Here is a 19,945-nt window from a genome sequence, read left to right as displayed (position 1 = left end):
CTTTTCACTGTTTTTTTTCTTTACAGGGATTCTGTCATGAGAAAACTTTTTTTTTTTTTTTTCAAAAAACAGATGTTTTTATATTTAATTTTGAAATCTGACATGGAATTAGACATGTTGTCAGTTTCCATGTCATGAGACATTTGCTCTGACATTACTTAATTCACTCTTTACTGCTGCACTACTGCACCTCATCCCTTTCCTCCCCAGCAGCCTATCAACAGAATGGGAAGATAACAGAATAACAGCTCCCTGACACAAGATAACAGCCTCCTGGTAGATATGAGAATAGCACTTAGTAAAAATCCAACTCCCTCAAAGGATAAACAATAGCCTGTCTGAAATCAGTTCCATCATGAAATTCTGACTCTTTCTGAAAGCACATGATCAGGTAAAATGACCTGAGATGGCTGTGTACACTAAAAAATACACTTGTTTGTTCAGGAACATGTTATATAAGGGTATGGGCACACCTGGCGATTCGGGACGATTTAGTCGCCTGGCGACTAATCACCTCTTCTTTCGGGCGACTAATCTCCCCGAACTAATCTTCCCTCTGTCTTGCGCCGGCTATAATGAAAAATTGCCTGCAGCATGGCACACGCGGCGCTTCGTATTACGCCTCACGAGGAAACTTCGGGTGACTTCGGAATTCGAAACCCCGCGTGTGCCATGCCGCAGGCCACTTTTCATTAAAGCAGGCGCAAGACACAGGGAAGGCATTTGGGGAGATTAGTCTCCCCAAAGAAAGGCGATTAGTCGCCAGGCGACTGAATCTCCCCGAAATCGCCAGGTGTGCCCTTACCCTAATAGAGTAACTTATTTGCAGTGTAAAGAGTGTACTTTAGAAATAAAAACTACACCATAAAAAAACATGACAGAATCCCTTTTATAAATATAGACTATTCGAGGTTCCAAATAATATTCTCAAGTGTTTTTGTGGTTTTTCTCAAATTGGGAAAAACTCAAACTCAAATTTTGATAAATAGGCCCCATGGCATTTACATTGATAACAAGGGGCAGATTTATCAAAATGTAAAAATTTAAAAAAAAATGTGTCTACTTTTCCCTAAAATTATTCTATTCATTTTGTTTTCACTACATCAGATAACTGACTGACTGTTTTTTTTTTTAAAGGAAAAGTAACACCAAAAAGTGTTTTAAAGTAATGAAAATATCATGTAGTGTTGCGCTGCACTGGTAAAACGGATGTGTTTGCTTCAGAAACACTACTATAGTTCATATAAACAAGCTGCTGAGTAGCAATGGCGGAAATTGAAAATGGCTAAATGGCACAGGATTGATAATGGATAACAGATAGCATTATGTTCTACAGAGCTTATCTGCTATCTGCTGTGTAACTTGAGCCTTTTCTCCTTTGAATGGCTGCCCCCATGGCTACACAGCAGCTTATTTATATAAACAATAGTAGTGTTTCTGAACAAACACATCAGTTTTACTAGTGCAGAGCAACACTGCCTTATATTTTTATTACTTTAAAACAATTTAATTTTTTGATGTTACTGGTCCTTTAAGCTTGGAAGGTTTTAGTTGTCAATCTCTTTAATTTGTTTAAACTTAATTGTGCAAAAAAAAACACAAAAATCTCTGACACTTTTTCTGACACCATTTACTTCTAACTCAATTATACAACATCACGTCTTTACTGGCTCCATAGTATATTCTGCATTTAGACATTTGGTTTTATATTTAAATCAATTCTATACATTTTATGACCCTTTTCCCCCACCCTGTACCTGGGGGAAGATAAACAAACAAGATCTAGCATGGTACAACTGTCAAACATGTATATAACATATAATTACCAATATATTGGGTACCATCATACTTACCAGCATTATATTTCCTTTTTGTGGGACTTTTAGATATTTTGCTTGAAAATGTTTCAGATTTCTGCTGAGTCTTCACACCTGCATTAGAACTGTCTGATCCCAGATAGTAAATGTTGAAATTCCGTTGGATGTCAAGACCAACTTTTAAGAAATGATACACCATTAACATTTTCAACTGCTATAAATGCAAAATGTAAATTTTCACATTTTAGGGCAGATTTACTATTAATCCTTATGGAATGATAACAATCAGTGTCAATATGTTCAATTTTCCTCATATGTGACACTTTTTTAGTCATACAAAAGTACACCCAAATATATATGAAACATAGTTGACAACAAAAATATTTCTAATATGTGTGGTACTTTATAAAACACCAAATGGCTAAAGTGAATTGTGCGCATTACATTTTGTATCAATTATTCACTGAAAGTAATGCAAAAATACCTCATTCTAGGGATACAAGGACAACTGTTAGTCACTTTGCTAAAGTTTGTAAGCAGTTGTTTAACAATATCAATGGTTTAAAAATCAATTATTGCCACTAATACTGGCATATGTTACCACTGCTGGCCACAATCAACACAGCCAGGAGTAATGGCAAAGCCTACATTTTCACAGCTAATTTAGCCCATATATCCTAAAACGTATGTAGGATCTCAGGCAACATGAATGGTGGCCTCCAGTTTCTTTTTAAAGCCACTGTTTGGCTTTTAAAGGTCTTGCAGACAAGAAAACACATTTTTGGTATATAGTCTTTATCTGCCACACCAACAATTCTAGGTGTTCAGCAGCACTTATAAGGTGAAATAAAATGAATGGGGGGGGGGGGGGTAAAGGTTTAATGCTTACAAATAATCTGAATAATGCTTACAAATAATCTGAATAAAAAAATTACAAACAGAAAATTACACTGAACTCTGCGCTGGAAAAATACGGATACTTTGAAAACCTCTACAAATTTGAGTTTTTCAGATGATTCCCAGCAAAAAATATGAAAAGTCCAAATTAATCTAGAGAGGTCCAAAAAGATCAGCACAGCTCCGATTGACTTCTATAGGACCTCGACAACCTTTTACCTGGCAAAGTTATGTATTAGTGTTTTTGTGGTTTTAACGCTAAATAAATCTAGAATTTTTAGTTATTTATAAAATATTTTTTAGAGATTCATAGAAAAATTCAAATTCGATTGTTAGTAAATGACCCCCTTAGCCTGCACAGTCAAAAACTTTTCTAAGTACTTTTAAATACTTTCATTTCAGTATCTTAAAAGAGGGGCTATGTTTAGACAACAAATATATAAACATATATATAATTCATAATATGTTTATTACACCATTTATTTCTGTCCTGTACATATATATATATTTCAGAATTTGGTGTTAGTGATCCTTTAACAATTTAAAATTTGAATCATCAATTATTTACTGGCATGCTTTAATTTGCAGTGAGATTTACACAAGGATGAATTGATTAAACAACTTTAATGGCATACCATATTCTGAGCTGACGAGATTTAAGCAGACATCAGTTGATGTAGATGCTCTTTTGATTTCAATTTTTCTTGTCCAACTTCCAGTTTTTAAAAGGGAAGAGTCCCTAGGAAAAAAACATTGCTTCAGTGAATCAAATTATTGCACTTATTGCAGGAATACAGTGAAAAGACTTTGCTCCTTTTTACTCTGAAAAAGGATCCTGATAATGCTTTTTAACTCCTTGCCTGTCATATCTCTTTTGTCTTGCTGCTGTGTGTTGTCAGACATGTGGTGCAACACTGTTTAAAGAGAAATCCTTAAACAGCCAGCCTATAAGATGTATGATCTACAGCAGGAGAACATTAACAAGGCATTATTCCCTTTTTTATTTTTCTGTTAATTTTCTTTTCATTTCTTTTTTAAAAACATGCTATCTTTTAACCTCTAAACATGTATAAACATTTATATTTTTATATTCCAATATTTTGATTTGCATTTTACTAAATATAAACAGGTTACATTGGCATACAGTATGATCTATCATAAAATTGTATCTGATAGTACGACACAGCGTCTATTACAATTGCACCAAAGTTTAACTCAGTTTAGTGCATAACCTGTAAACAAGCCACTGCTACAATTACAATTTACTCATAAAAGTTTATTAATAACAATACAAATCACCTATTTACTGGCAGACAAAACCTGAGGTCTTGCATTCAATGTGTCTCATATTACATGGTAGGGTGTTCATGGGTCAAATGCTTAAAAGTGCCGTTGGGCAGTTTATACCAAATCTGTATTCAATCCAGGGGGTCCAAACCAGGAGGTAGTTTTGATGTCAAATAAAATATTGGACATCTTCTCCTGAGCCAAACATATGTTATTTTTATGGGAACTAATAGTAGATAAATTACTCACATAATTTTCTGTTTGAAGATAACTTGGTTATCATCATCTCCAATAACAAGCATTACATAATGTGAATCTGGAGCTGTCCTTTTCTTCTGCAACTGCTCGAAATTTGTTAACAGAACAGTCAAAACAACTTCTGCAGTGGAAATTCTATACTTTGACAGCTAAGACAAAAAAATTAAAAATGTTGACGTATTAAAGCTAGAGAGATACATATTTTGGCTTTACATCTTTAATTGCAGTTATTTACCTTCATATTGTTTGCAGTGACTAATGATCTTCCAAAAGCCATAATAAAAACTGAAAAAGTTCCATGTGAGTTTATACATAATTTTTACATACCTGAACACAAATTCTGATTAATTTCTCATGTCATGGTGTATTAACATAAATGTCACTTAATTTTGGTTTCAGGCTGAAATAATACACACAAATATCCAGAAGAAATCCAGCTTGTGCTTAGTGTCTATTTCTTGAGCTAAACAGGTAAACTGAAGCTGCTCCATGTGGAGTAGATAATTAAATTACCAGTAAACACCCTCTTACTCTTTATTGCAACTGCTTTGTTAGCAGGTATCCATTATCTTTGCACAGTAATATAATTATCTACCTCACAATAACCAAACATGGAGAAGCTTCAGTTGTCCTTTTGAGTCCTCTTTAACGCATGAAATTACAAAAAAAACAAAGTACAGTTAGCACAAACCTTATTCATTAAAATTCATGTAGAACAAGAGGATATACTGCCCCTTTAACAGCTTGAGAATTGAGAGGGGATAGAGGTATTTGTTGATTTTGCCATGAAAGCATATAAGACTTCTCTATATCAATTTAATGTTCAGCCTGTTGTAAGATTCCAATCTATTATTTGCTCAAAAATAAATGCTTTGTGGTAAACATCTATGTTAGGGGAAGCTAAGTCTCCATGTCACACAGTCATGTCATACAGCATTAATGGCTATAAGAGTGAGGGCATGGAGTATTATTTACACATGAGGTTAAAGCAGATAAGCACGCTGTAAAATCCAGTAGTTCAGAATGATTGCCTGTTACAATGTGTTGTTGCAAATTATTAATTTTTCAGTTTGATGGTTACATAATTTACAGCATTAATAGAAGGCATGGCAGTTTCACATTATTGATGATTTAATGGTTTACCAGGAAACCTAAGGGGTCTTTTCATTTTAAATTAGATCAAATTATGAGATAACTGAACATTCATTAACTATTAGTTTTATTTAGTTATTGCTTAAAGGAGAAGGGAAGGCTTACAATAAGTAAGCTTTATTAGAAAGCTCTATATAAATACACCAGTAAACACTCAAAGTAATGCTGCTTGGAGTCCTCTTTCAAAAGAAACGCAGCATTTCTTTCCTTCTATTGTGTATATTGTGTATACATGGGCTTCTGTATCAGACTTCCTGTTTTCAGCATGAATCTCCAAGGCTAGGGCTTGAGCATGCTCAGTTTGTTCCTCTCTCTCTCTCCCCCCCTCCCTGATGTAATCTGAGCCCAGATCTTTGAGTAAGCAGGTACTCAGGCAAGTGATGTAGCAACACGCTAATATGGCAGCTGCTATTCTAAATAAACAGAGAGCTTCTAGAGCCTTTTACTCAAGTATGACAAAGCATTCTGCAGAATAAATATAGTCTTATAGCTTGCACTATAGTGGCTAAACTATTGGCAATAAACTGCTTTGGTAGCTTTTCGTCTCCTTTGAATCACTGTGCTTATCAACTAAGATGTGTTATTCTGTGACCATACACAAGTTAATATTGTATATTATCTTAAAAAGGTGATACATTATAACAAATAAATAGTAAAATGTGAATTATTATCTCAACACACCAATATCCCAGCTCTAACAAATTCTCAGCAAATGAAAATTATTAATGCACTTGAGTGCTCTCATGAATTATCCATGCAATAGTACATTGTATTGTGTGTATGTAATGACACATGGTGGTTATTTAACAAAGGTTGAGTTTGTGAGGTTTGTGAGTTTTTTTCTACCGCAAATAAACTCACAATTCGAATCTTTGCTTATTTATGAAAAAACTCAACTGGGAAAAAAACTTTAATGAATGCAATCAAGGGGGAAACTCGAGTACTCGAATTTTTGAGCTCAAACTACCGAAACCCCCCCCTGAAAATCATAAAGGCTAAAATCATCTTCAATGGTTCAAGAGACCTCTGCCGTGATTTCTACATGACCTTGAGAGGTTTTAGCTGGAATATTTTCGTATTCAAGCTTTTTGCAGCTTGGGGGCATAGTAAATCTTGAAAAAAATGTACTTTTTTTATCCAGAGAAATTCAAGTTTTTACTGAAACTACCCTCATAAAACTCGGATTTTTCGGAAAAAACACAACTCAACCTTTGATAAATAACTCCCATAATGTTGATGCAAGCTTTTAAAAGATCATAGTGAAGACCTTTGTGTACCATAGCTCATAATGCTAGCTTATTAACAGATAAATAGTTATCCATCATCCATTTACAGCAAAGTGCTGAAAGTCTACTCCTGCATTATCTGCAAGGCTGATTAATGTGGCCGGAGACTCTTTCAAAGTAGTGTCGTATAACCTTGACTATAACCTATGGTTATAGACATTAAATAAAATCAGTTCCTATGGAACGCAGATTAATATACAGTATAGTACAGCCTGAGGCTGACTTTACGGAGCAGAACTGGGAAAATAAATTAATAAAGTTGTTATAGAATATTCCCATCTACTTCTATACAACTGTGCCAGCTTTTGTATGGAAAGTTTTTTCGGGGCTACGTTTCGCATTTTTTTCTTTAATAAATCCCAACTATTTGAGGTTTCAGGTTTTCCTACCTATCAATTAATCCTTTTCTTTGAGTCCCGTAGAGGCAGCAAAGGACACTAGTGGGTTAATACATCCTTTCCTCTGGGAGACAGGATGGAACTAAAAAGTTGGACCCTCCTCATATCTGTAGAAATAAGTCAAATCAACTGGACTTGATGTGTTTTTTTTTCTTTGAAGACGTTTCACCAGTCATCCAACTGGCTTTCTCAATTCAGAATACCTTGTACATTGGATCCTTCTCCTATTCCATGTATTAACCCCACCTTCCTCAGTTCCAACTAGCACAGCTTATGAAAGATAAGGAGACATCAGGCTGGGAAATCCCAGAGCACTATTGGTTAGTCTCAATGTTAGCAAAGAGGGTGGGAGAAGGATTCTTTTGTGTGCTTAGAAGTGGATTTATTTTTTTTGTGGTCCTCTTTGTCTTTTGGTTTTGTGGATTTTTTGGCCGGCATTGGGGTTGTATCAAAGCCCAGTAGTGTCTTAGGGTTTCCTTTTGTGTGTAGTTGGGTTTTTATTAGGGTCTGACAGTTATTAGTGTAAGGCAGTGACAATTATTAAGTCCCAAAAAGACTCCCAAAGGAGTGTTAGAATGTGCAGTAAATTAAGAAACCTGGAGCCTGGGCAGTGGAGGTCGTGAGAAAGGACCACTACTATCTGCATGAGTAGTAAGCTTCTAAGCTCTGCTCTTTTATGGCCTTCTAGATAAAAATTAATCCATCCTGTCTTATTAAGGGACAGATTTTTCTAGGGTGGATGACTGACTTTTTTTTACATTTGTTTTTTCTTTTCCCCCTAAAATTTGTGGAAAAAAACTCAAATAAACTTTATTGTTTTCTCTGTAATCCAGTCTTTTTAAAAGGGGTTCTGTAAAGGCAATATTTTTCAGAAAATGCATTAGTTAATAGCACTCCTCCAGCAGGATCCTGCATTGAAATCCATTTCAAAAGAGCAGATTTTGTTTAGTTATTTTATAGTTATAGTTATTCCCATGTATCCTCAGTCGTGCTCTGATAAACTTCAGTCTTTACTGCTGCACTGCAAGCTGGAGTGATATCACCCCCTACATTTCCCCCCCCAGCAGCCTACCAACAGAACAATAGGAAGGTAACAAAATAACAGCTCCCTGGCACCTTGTAAGGACCAGCCGGGACTTGAACTCTTGGGACTGGTGTTTCTGGACATTCGGTGCACTTACCAAGTGAGCCACTGGATGCTCTTGGGGCTGGTCTTGATCTTGTCTTATTGTTATTCTGTATTTCTGTCTCCTCCCTTCTTGTTACCCTCTTGTGTTTTGTATTTCCTAATCACCTGCACTTTATGAACCCCATTGATTGAATTGGTCTGTTCCTGGATAACCTTTGTTCCTTGTTCCTGTGATGCCTAGTTCCAGAGTTCTTGTTCCTGTGATTTTGTTTCAGCTTTCCATGCCTGCCTGGTAAAGACTTTGTTTTGACTTTGTATTTGATTTTGACCTGTTCCTGTGTTTATCTTCAGTTACCATTAAACCTGCAAAGTCTCTATGCCTGTTTCAATTGTTTCTGGCTATTTCCCTAGGCTTCCACCACACCCACTACCAAGTGTGAGACTTATTCCCTTTACAGCAGCTGCTTGCTGTGGACGTTACACACCTGCATTGCTAAAAACACTCGATCGGACAGGTTAGAAAATTTCTGTCAGCTGTCGATAATATCTCTGCATGTATTGCCGATCGTAATATTTTCAGTGGGAGACTGTCACTAGTTTTTGTCTGACTTAACTTTAGTACGATTGCTGTCAGGGGCAGAACATCGGCTCATCTGTTCTTTTACTACTTTATTTGATCTGAATGGTTAATGGCAGGTCGGGAGATGGGGAAGTCCGATCGTTCGAGGATTGGAATGATCAGATCTTTGCATCTATGGCCAACTTTACACTTGAACGCTGCATATTTAAGAAAGAGAAAGGGTGTATCACATGTTTATGTAGTTTTTCTTCTGGTATTTTATGCAACAGCACATGTCGGTTCTTGAATTATCCCATAAAGTAACGTAACAAAGGAGAGTCGGGGGCCCGGGTGCAGGCTATGCAGCCAGACCCCCCACGGGACACAGTTTTCTGTACACCTTCACATTGCTGAGAGTGTCCGAAGGGTCCCAAGGGGGTGCAGGCCTGGGTGCATTCACACCCCCTGCAGTTATGCCCCTGATCCCATAAGAGTAATATATAGCAACCAATCAATAATTTGTTTTTACATGTTAAAAAATTAATAAAATGTATTGCACCAAGGACCCCTTTTAATTTTTTTTTAAAGTACTATGATAACAAGAACTACTGTATCAAAAGTGGCACCTTTGTGCACATAGTAAATTGAGACACCATCAGTATAGTGTGATCAATCATCATAAATATATAACTGTATTATCTTGCATATATTTTACATAAGTTTATTTTTTATAAAGCATGACAAATAGACAATATACTACATACATGAATAAAATATATCCTATTTTGTGCTATATAACAGTATTTATAGATCGGTCCTAGCAACATTTTAGAAAGGAATAGGTGACTGAAAAAGACACTACAAGGCTGAAGTAGGCTGAAAGAGGTATAGCACTCATTAGGTCTTTGAAAATGAAGTAAAAAATATCTGTAGAAATAAGTCAAATCAACCGGACTTGCTGTGTTTTTTTTTTTCTTGAGGATGTTTCACCAGTCATCTGACAGGCTTTCTCAATTGAGACATACCATGACCTGGATGAATGAGAATCTTCAAACACAAAGTAAAAATATTTTTATTAAATGCCCAACATACACTGACTGACTTTTATCAAGGGAAAACATAAAGCAAAGCACTTTCTCTTTATGCTATCTATCTTTCCCTTTATATTAAATGCTATGGGTTTTTAATAAAAAACATGTTACTTAAGTTTCAAAGACCTGATAAGTGCTATACCTCTTTGCTGCTTATTATATATATGTTATTGTATATTATAACACATTATCTGGGAAAACTCTAACGTTAAATATCTGCTAGCATGCTCTATGAGCACAGGTCAACTAGCACAGGTGCAAGGTCATCCCCTGGGCGAGGGAAGTTCGCTGAAAAGGGAGTAGGAAATATTTGAGGGATCCCTCTGAAGTAAGAAGAAGGGAAATAATCATGTGCCAAGTTTGTTAGAAACTGATATATGGACTAATCCCCAAGTGGGGATAGAACTCAGTTCTGCAGAGAGCAATACTAGTGTTGTCAGTCTGCCAGTGACCAGGCTGTTACCAGTGACCAGGCTGTTACCAGGCAGTGACCAGGCAAGAACTGTAAGTTGTTGTTAAATTGTTATGCACTGTTGCAAGTTACTTCTCTCTTGAAAACCTGCATTGTGAATAAAAATAATGGATTTGCATTAAAGTTACCCTGGATGCAACTGGCTTTTACTTTGAGAAGTTATTACTCAGTCTGCCATTTAAGTGAATTCAAAAACGATATATTTCTACTTCCAACATTTTAATAATAAAAAAACTGATGCTTCAAAATAATGATTTACACTTATAGGCCCTCACCTGCTGGAATGTAATATCATATTTTGGAAGATTGGCGACTGACTCTTTTATTTGGTTTCCAAAGGGGGGGTGCCTATTGACAATCTGTAAAAAATAGTAAGATTTTTAGAATTTGTTATGCCATTTAACAGTAAATAACTAATCTGCAAGTGTGTTTGTTCAGTACTTGGTCAATTGATTGAATTCTCTATTTAAGATACTAGTACATGTCCATGTACTGCTTCTGCTTGCTTAAGATCTCTAATTTTTAATATGCAAGGAATATTATAAAATTTAAAACCAGTACTATAAGATACACGGAACAGGATCACTGTCAAGTTCAAGTATTGCACAAATGGTTGTCACAAGTAACTCTGACTGTGTAATCTGCATGTTGTACCTATGTAAAAAAAAGTCTGCCTAAAAGAAATTATAGAGTGCTACTGAAGGCTAATCAAAACAGTTAGGGGGTTATTTATTAAAGGGGTTGTTCACCTTTGAGACAACTTTTAGTATGATGTAGAGTAATATAATGAGACAATTTGCAATTGGGTTTCATTTTTTATTTGTGGTTTTTGAGTTATTTAGCTTTTTGTTCAGCAGCTCTCCAGTTTGCAATTTCTGCAAACTAATTGCTAGGGTCTACATTATCCTAGCAACCATGCATTGGTTTGAACAAGAAACTGGAATATGAATAGTAGAGAACCTGAATAGAAAGATAAGTAATAAAAAGTAGCAATAACAGTACATGTGTAGCCTTACAGAGCATTTGCTTTTTAGAAGGGGTCAGCGACGCCCATTTGAAAGCTGCAAAGAGTCAAAAGAAAAAGGGAAATAACTATAAAACTATATAAAAAAAAAATAATGAAGACCAATTGACAAGTTGGAATTGGCCATTCTATAACATACTAAAAGTTACCGTAACCTTTTAAAGTCCAAATACTATAAAAATAACTCCAAAAAAAGTACTCCAACTTGCCGAGTTCATGTAGAAGTCAATGGGAGAAGTCCCGAAGATATCCTGATCTGCTCTGGGTTTCGTGCAATAATTTAAAAATGTTGCGTTTTTCCCACACAGGTAATTTTTGGAAACATTTATTGATAAATAGGGGGGGGGGACCCATGTGGATTTGGTCAGAGTAGATTTCAGAAAATATTTTCAGATTTTGACAAATAACCCCCCTTAATATAGCTGGAATTTAAGTTTTGTCACGTACCAATTCTATTTCTCTGGCATTTGTATCTTCTATCTTTTTAAATGTTGTAAGTCCTGCATTTACCATTGCATTTGCCAGAGTGACACCTGTGGTTAATTACAAGTATGAAATGTTCAGTAAAAAAAATAGCAAAGCATACTATACGCAGTTTAAAACACACACACACACACACACACACACACACATATATATGCGCTTACATTAATTTCAGTTTCCATTATTTTATGAAAGGGGGTGTCTCATTCCCCATATATTATAATTAACCATAACTTACATCATATTGGTGTGGTTTAGGAATAGTGGCATTTGTGCTGTATTTTCAAAATTATCTATGCATTTTACATAGACTGTATTTAAAGCTAACAACATATATTCAAAACACATACCAATTTTTTCCAGTTGCTTAGAAACGTGTAATGAATTTTCCCACAGTTTGCTTTTGAAACACTTGGTCAAAAACAGTGCATTCAGAAATGCAGAGAACTTGTTTTCTTGCAATGCAAGAAACTCTGATAAACCTACAAATATATAAAATATATCAATAACATTTATGTATAAAAATATAAAATCAGAGCAATTAGTCTATGATAAAATAGACTCATTGATAAAATTAGTCTATAACTGTATGGTTATAATGTTTTTTCAGACAGCTAAGAAAACAGGTAAGCAAATCATAAAAATATACATACATTTAGCCAACCGTGTGCCATGTCTGAAAATCTTTGAAATATCTTGTGATAAAGAAAAGTCTTGAACAAGAATGCACCCAAGATGAGCTTGGATAAGGCTATAGAAAAAAAAAGTTATACAAATGTATCTATGCATTTACCAAAATTATAGAAACATTAGCGTATTTTTGCCCATTGATAAAACAATTAAGGTGCACAATATCCCTACAAGCATTCTTTGTTTCAATTGTTCTGTGGTAACTGAGGACGAACGGGTCCTCTTCTGTTGGAGATCGCTGTAGGAGTATACACATTTTAAGCCAATCCTGACCACATTTCAACTGTGCATGATTTGTGTCACTGAACAAAAGGAAGAGGACCCAAAGTGGCACAAGATGGAACATGCCAACCCCACTATATAACGCTATATTTTTTTTTAAAGGGAAGTTTTATTATTTAAACGAGCACAAAACAAACCAATCACAACAATTGACAGTTGTGATTGGTTACAATGGTGTAGATCTAGTGAATTATCACTGCCTTCTTGGTGTAGAACAGGAGGGAGCGCAGCCGAATTCTAGCCACGTTAGTGGGTATTATAACGTCAATCACTCCCAATAGGCAGACCACTGGTGCATTTTTTTTAAAAAAGATACACTAAAAGAGACACTATTGGGACTAACAGTGGTGCTGGAAGGGAGGGAGGTGTTGGTTCTCCATTAAGAATCATATGCTCTGCATTTGTGTAAAACTGAATAATGCCAAAATATTATCACAACATATTTACAGTATGTCATGCTAAATTATTTTCTGCTGTTATTTTGTTTCCTAGCAGTAACTAGCTGAATATGAACAATATAAAGATACTTCTTTGAAGAAAGTAGGTCAAAGCAAAGATCTGCTGTAGCAAAGCATTTTACAATAACTTATAGTTTATGCAGTAGTTACCAGTTAACTTTCATTTCTTTGGTTTTAATCTTCCCTTCCATTGGATATCTGCGTAAAAACAAAAGTATGTTGGAATTTCTCAAGTTTCTGAAACATTTTAGCAAGGTCTGTCGAGTTATTGGCTTACATAAAAAGGCATGCCCAGTTATCCTACTTTCTCAAGATTCAGTCTCCTGCCAGCATCATCATGCGTGTCACTAAAAACATTGTAGTCAACATTACCATGCACGGGGCAGGGTGCAAGTTACAGAGGACAGGTGCCAACCACCATGTTTTTCATACTTTGCCCCTAACCCTGCACCAGGTCCCAAAAGGTTCAGAGTACAATGACCTGCACCTTCCAGATGAATGCATTGTATTCTTCAGGGGTGGGCTGAAGCAGCATGTAGTTGACCTATATCCCACCCCCTACCTATCAACCTAACTTGCACATCATTTAGTGGGACCACTGGCAGGTGTAGGATGCAGCAGAGTCCTGTACTTACTACCTGTGCTATGGCCTGGACACATAAAAGCATGATGGCTTTAAAAGTGGAATTTAGAAAGCCTTTGGCTGGAATTATTACGTGATCATAGAGTAGGTACTACATGCATACAGTAATAGATATATATATATATATATATAAAATGGTTGCTGGTGTCCGCACTCTTTTCTTGTTAGAGCAGGGGTGCACGATCAATAATGTTGTGTATTCAATAAAACAACACTTCATTCACTAAACTAATGGGAGAGTGCTGATCCTTCACACCACTATATATATATATATATATATATATATATATATATATATATATATATATATATATATATATATATATATATATATAATATATATATATACAAAAAGCAAGAAAACCTTTTTTTTAACATACAGTTTCAAACTGGATTACAAATTTAGAAACCCATAAGCCAGCCTCTGATTGCATCCTAACTCCCATGTACAGGAACTGCTAAGGAGCTGTGTCCACTCCCTCTTCCCCTCAACCTGCACATCGATGTACTGGGGCAACCCATGATCATTAATATCTTGACCTGTGGTGCCTTGGGAAGGAAACATCAGATTACTTTTTTCTGGTGTTTTTAAGAAGAGCAACATCAGAAGAGTTTCTTCTTCTTTTGCAATTTTCTTCCAGCTCTAAGTTTGGGCAGAAGACTGCAGCCCTGTTTTTTTCAGTTTCATTACATTATGTAAATTGGAAAAGTACATAGAACAATTCACATTTCTTTTAAAACAGAATCATACACCAGATATTTCCTCTGTCTAGCAATTTTTAATTCTACCACTATTTTCCCTCTTCTGCAGTGGCAGCTAACTACAGCATAATTCAATCTAAAGGCAAAAGTAGCTGTTATAGACAGAAATGTATGACAATAGGGAGAAAGCATTAACCAAGGCAAAATAAACTGAATATCCTTACTTTTCACTTCTGAGGAAAAGCTTAACTTAGTAAATTCCATTAGTCAAATTAAATATGCATTATGAAAAACTGTGATTATAGGGCTGATTTAAAGAGATAGGAAAGTGCAAAGCATATTTTGTTCACAATGTAGCTTGCCTTTTTTACGTAAATAAGGAATCTAATGACAACATGCCTTGAGGTTAACAAAATATCTTACCTAATAGTTACTCTGTTCTTGTCTTTATTTAAAGTGTTCAAAACTCTTTTTTCATTTGCTCTTAGTTGAACATCTGAGAATTCTGCACATGATGATATCAGTGACACCTGCAATGAATAGTCCTATCGTAAGCTTCTATTTTGCCAAAATGGATTAAAATAAAACAACATTTGAAATGTAAGTTATATATTTAAAAACATATTTACCAGTTCAGCTAGTGTTTCTGTTCCTCTAATTGTATGAAACAATTTTGCAGTATTAAATGCAATGTAATACAGAGCCATTAGTTTCCCAGTTTCTGAAATAAGAAAATAAACATACATTTAAAGGAAATATAGATTAAAAACAGAAAAGCTGCATGAGTCCCCTCAAAATGTCATAAAACATTGATACATACAAATGTATTGAAATACAGAGGGAAAATTAAAAAAAAGTAGAGATTAGTATTCTTTTGAATTATCACAGTACATCTGGTCATTATAATATGTTGACCTCTGTAGAGTAATCAGAGGTCAGAACTCACAGATTTGCCCAATCAGAGTTTGAATAAAACCTGAGAAATATATGAAAGATGAAATATAGACTTAAAGGAGAAGGAAAGCCAGATTACAGCAGGGAGGTAAGGAAAGGGAGGGGGGAGAGAGGAGCAAACTGAACATGCTCAAGCCCAAGACCTGGAGGTTTAAGTCTGATTCAGAAGCCCATGTGTACATAATAGAAGAAAAGAAATGCTGTGTTTCTTTTGACAGAGGACTCAGCATTACTTTGAGGGTTTACTGGTGTATTTACATAGACCTTTCTAATAAAGCTTACTTAGTCTTCCCTTCTCCTTTAAAGAACAACTTGAGATTGTAATCTAGTTTTCTAGAAGCTGTATTATAATTTTACATATATTTCAAATGATTCATGTTACCTGTTGGTTTGAAATTAATTTCTTCATCCATTTTAATTAATCCCACAGAAGACAAATCATTCAGATTTTTCAAACACAATTCTGTCAATAAAAGTAAATCTTTAAAATATTGTACACAACAATCCAAATATAAAGGTTAAAATCAATTATATCTTTGTGACATTTATAAGCAGGATATATTTTATTATTAAGCTAAAATTACCTTATGAACTAAACCAATCTAGTAAAACCTTAAAGTGGGCCGGTCACCCAGACACAAAAAGCTGTATAAATCCTTTTCAAATTAAACTTGAAATCCCATTTCTATTTTTTATTAAACCATTCATAGCTGTTGTGAGCTCATTTAAAAATCTCAGTCGTCAATCAAATATTGTCTGCCCCTCCTCTATGCCTTACTTTCACTTTCCATTCAGCACTTCCAAGATGTCACTGCTCTCCCCACATTCCCCAGTTCTCTTCACCAATGAAGCACTGGCCAGGGATATCAGGTAAGTGATTATTATCACTGTGGGGTTCCTAACATTTGGCACCCCCAATGTATAAACTGCATGTTTGTCTTAAACTCACTTAATCTATCAAACTGGATTTATAATCCGGTCCACAATAAGCAAGGTGCAACCCTAAGATCCTTTTCCAAATACTCTTAGGACCTCCTGTCCTGGCACTAGAATCGTAGCTCCTCTCTGCTTTCTGAAAGCTCCAAATAGAGCTGAGTCTAGGGAAGAGGAGTATCTCCCTCTCACACACAGGGGACAGCACCCAAAATGTATGAGCAGCAGCTCTGAACAAAGCTGTACAATTACCTAGCCACAAGAAAATGTACCATTTTTCCACCAGGAAACCTCTGCAGTCCATATGTACCAGAAACACAAACATCTGCATATTATTACAAACCACACAGTTTTCCTTAACAGTGTCACATTAATTGTAAATAATGCAAAATTCTATACAAACATGTATTTCTATAACAAGTTATTTGTGTGGAATAAAAACTGTGTTGAATTTAAGTATGAATCCAAAATAGATTTCAGTAATATATTATAGCTTTATATCAGGGATTTTTGTTAATGAGGGGGAAAAATTGGATTGCATATTTAAAAAAACCCTGTGATAAAACACATGCACTTTTTTTTTACACAATCATGTTTTTCTCTCTCTAGCTTCTTTAAGAAAAAAAGGGACAGAATATTTTCAAGGAAAAACTCAACAAGAGAGAACCACATTACTCTATTTTTAAACAGGATTGAAATATTCTGGGAAATAAATAAAGTTGTTTGAGATACTTCCCATTGGCTTATATATAAACTCTTAACTTCTTAAAAGATTTAGTTATATAGCAAATAACCAAACCTGAATTTCACTAAAAATAGCCCACTTAGCATTCAATAGGAGAACCAACTACTGGCATTGCTTTATTAAGCTTTTTTAAAGGGGTGATTCACCTTTAATGTGTTATACAGTGTCTTATTCCTAGCAACATTATTGTTATGTTTTCATATTTACTTTTTATTGTTTTTGAATTATTACTCAGTGAGTTTACAATTTTATTGTTATTGTTACTTTGTATTTCTTGTATTTCTATTCAGTCCCTTTCCTACTCATATTCCAGAGGCTCAGCCAAACCACTGTCAGGTTCCTAAGGTAAACAAGAACCAAGCAACCAGGTAGCTGCTGAAATTTCAAACTGGGGAGCTGCTGAACAAAAAGCTAAATGACTACAAAAAAAAAAAAAAATTAAAACCAATTGCAAATTATCTCAAATATTATTGTCTGTCATATTATACAATTTTATTTACTTGATTAAATATGTGACTCCCATCTAGCTTAATTATTTGGGTGCAGCACATTTTGGGGTGTTTGAAAAATAGGGCATAGGATACTATAACTATAACATGCTGACAAGTTTCAAGTTAAAACATGGCTTTATCGTGTTTCCATGAGGCATTTCCATGATTAAAAACATTACACACCTTGCAATTTTGCTTCAATTCCCATCTTGTCTAATCCTTCAGAAAAACCTAAGAAATAAGAAAGTGTATTTTTTGATTTGCAAACACCATAGGTTTCATTTTCTTAGCATGGGGTAACATGCAAAAATAGGCAAAATACACTGGGGGTCATTTATCCCATGGGCAGTAACCCATGGCAACCAATCAAATTGCTGCATTCATTGTTCTACTTGCAGCTGGCTTCAAAAAGCTAATCACTGATTTGTTGATATAGGTAATTGCCCATGGGCAAATTTGCCCAGTGTTGATAAATGAGCCCCACTCTCTTTTTGGCCTCCCTATTGGTTGCACACAAAGCACAGTTCTTAGCACTCCTAGAATGGAGTGGAATGAGCTAGGCCTTGGTATGAACAGAGGACTACCTGTGTTCAACAGCAAACTTTGGTTTTGCAACAGGCATCACCACATCGGCAAAGAGATAGTGAAGAGTAACTTGATTATTTCAGAAACAGTAAAGCATTTTTAATATTACATTTTACATTATAGTTTGTCTTTAATGATAGTGCCCCATGTAATTGCTGATAGAGGTGGTCTGATATTACATGAAAATTGTAAATATGGCATCTGTAATTTCAGGGCATAGTCAAGCAGTACTGGAAAACAGGATTAAGTATAAAAAAAGAAAATTCTAGACAGTCAAAATAATACACATCATGTTATCGATTGTAACACCGCGTTAGTTTATTTTTCCTTACTGTTACCTTTCACTCAGTACAGCTAGGAGCAATACAATTAAATGTCACATAGGTGAAAACATACCATAATAAGCCGAGTTCTTCAGCGCTCTGATATACAAGAAGGTTGATCTTATCCACTCCAAAGCGACATTAACGTCTGTAATGGTGTGCAGTGCTATTTCTGCATTAAGATGTTCAACAAGATGCTTGTGCAAGCTGATAATAATGATATATATACAAAGCTTGTCAAATCACAAATTGTTGTACAGATACTAATGGCATTCAGAATATGCAGCTATATACAAGTAGGTATTCAGAATATTTCATTTAAATGGGGAAATATTGCTACAGGAAAAAAAATTTGCGGTTTTTTTTACTAGAAAACTAGAATATTTAGAGGAAAAAAAACAAACCTTTTCGAGATTTATTATACCCCGTTGATGCAAAAAGCCCAAATCAGAAAATCCACCATCTCAGACCTGGCGAGGTGCTGTATAAGTCAATGGGAAAGGCACCTATCTCAATTTGACATTTTTTTGTGGTCTGTGCTGGGTTTTTCGGGCAAATATTCAGCAATTAATAAAAAAGCCTGAATATTCTAGCAATTCAGGAAAAAGCCTGAAAAATTATTGCGATTTGGGAATTCACTAGATTTTATCGTGATTTATCGAGATCTGATTACATTGAGGTTTTTTTATTAACAAATAAGCTCAAATCAGGCATGTCAGTTTGGTTGTGGTTTTTTTAAATAAAATATGAGATAAATTCGGATTTTAGTAAATAATCTTAAAGTGGACCTGTCACCCAGACACAAAAATCTGTATAATAAAAGAGAATTTTCAAATTAAACATGAAATCCAACTTCTATTTTTTATTAAAACATTCATAGCTATCAATCAAATATTGTCTGCCCCTCCTCTATGCCATGGGCAGAGAATTACTTTCACTTTCCATTCAGCACTAGATGTCACTGCTCTCCACACATTCCCCCGTTCTCTTAACCATTTAATTGTGTAGCCAGGGCATGGGGATGGAAATTGGGTCCCCCATTCTGGTGCACAAACATGATTCTGAGATGATACAAGGCTTTCCTTAAAAACAGTGTCCACAAAATAGATTCAAATAATTTATACAGTTGAATTAAAGTTCATTTTGCTTGACTAATGTGATAAAATAGGATTTTGAATAATTGTTTTGGGTGACGGGTCCCCTTTAAAGTGTTGTTGCTTTATTTAATATCTGTATTTTGGGATTAAAAGTTAACAACATTGCAGGATATCTATAAAGATATATAT

General features: G+C 35.1%; 1 protein-coding gene across 2 annotated transcripts in view; it reads right to left on the bottom strand.

Annotated features, from left to right (window-relative positions):
- hfm1.L (HFM1, ATP-dependent DNA helicase homolog L homeolog) overlaps positions 1 to 19,945 on the bottom strand; it is a 74,535-nt gene that overhangs the window by 14,546 nt on the left and 40,044 nt on the right. For both annotated transcript variants that reach the window (XM_041590541.1, XM_041590542.1), the window contains exons 18-30: positions 18,733 to 18,866; positions 17,935 to 17,982; positions 15,965 to 16,045; positions 15,258 to 15,349; positions 15,052 to 15,158; positions 13,434 to 13,481; positions 12,507 to 12,604; positions 12,204 to 12,335; positions 11,818 to 11,903; positions 10,622 to 10,705; positions 4,251 to 4,408; positions 3,350 to 3,453; positions 1,854 to 1,994 (exon numbers count right to left, since the gene is read on the bottom strand). In XM_041590541.1, coding sequence (XP_041446475.1) covers positions 1,854 to 1,994; positions 3,350 to 3,453; positions 4,251 to 4,408; positions 10,622 to 10,705; positions 11,818 to 11,903; positions 12,204 to 12,335; positions 12,507 to 12,604; positions 13,434 to 13,481; positions 15,052 to 15,158; positions 15,258 to 15,349; positions 15,965 to 16,045; positions 17,935 to 17,982; positions 18,733 to 18,866 — 1,313 coding nt within the window. The remainder of the gene's footprint in view (positions 1 to 1,853; positions 1,995 to 3,349; positions 3,454 to 4,250; positions 4,409 to 10,621; positions 10,706 to 11,817; positions 11,904 to 12,203; positions 12,336 to 12,506; positions 12,605 to 13,433; positions 13,482 to 15,051; positions 15,159 to 15,257; positions 15,350 to 15,964; positions 16,046 to 17,934; positions 17,983 to 18,732; positions 18,867 to 19,945) is intronic.

Source organism: Xenopus laevis, chromosome 4L (genome assembly GCF_017654675.1).
Source record: "Xenopus laevis strain J_2021 chromosome 4L, Xenopus_laevis_v10.1, whole genome shotgun sequence".
In the NCBI taxonomy this organism is placed as follows: Eukaryota; Metazoa; Chordata; class Amphibia; order Anura; family Pipidae; genus Xenopus; species Xenopus laevis.
Note: the sequence above shows the minus strand (reverse complement) of the source record. Positions and strands in the feature narration are given on the sequence as shown.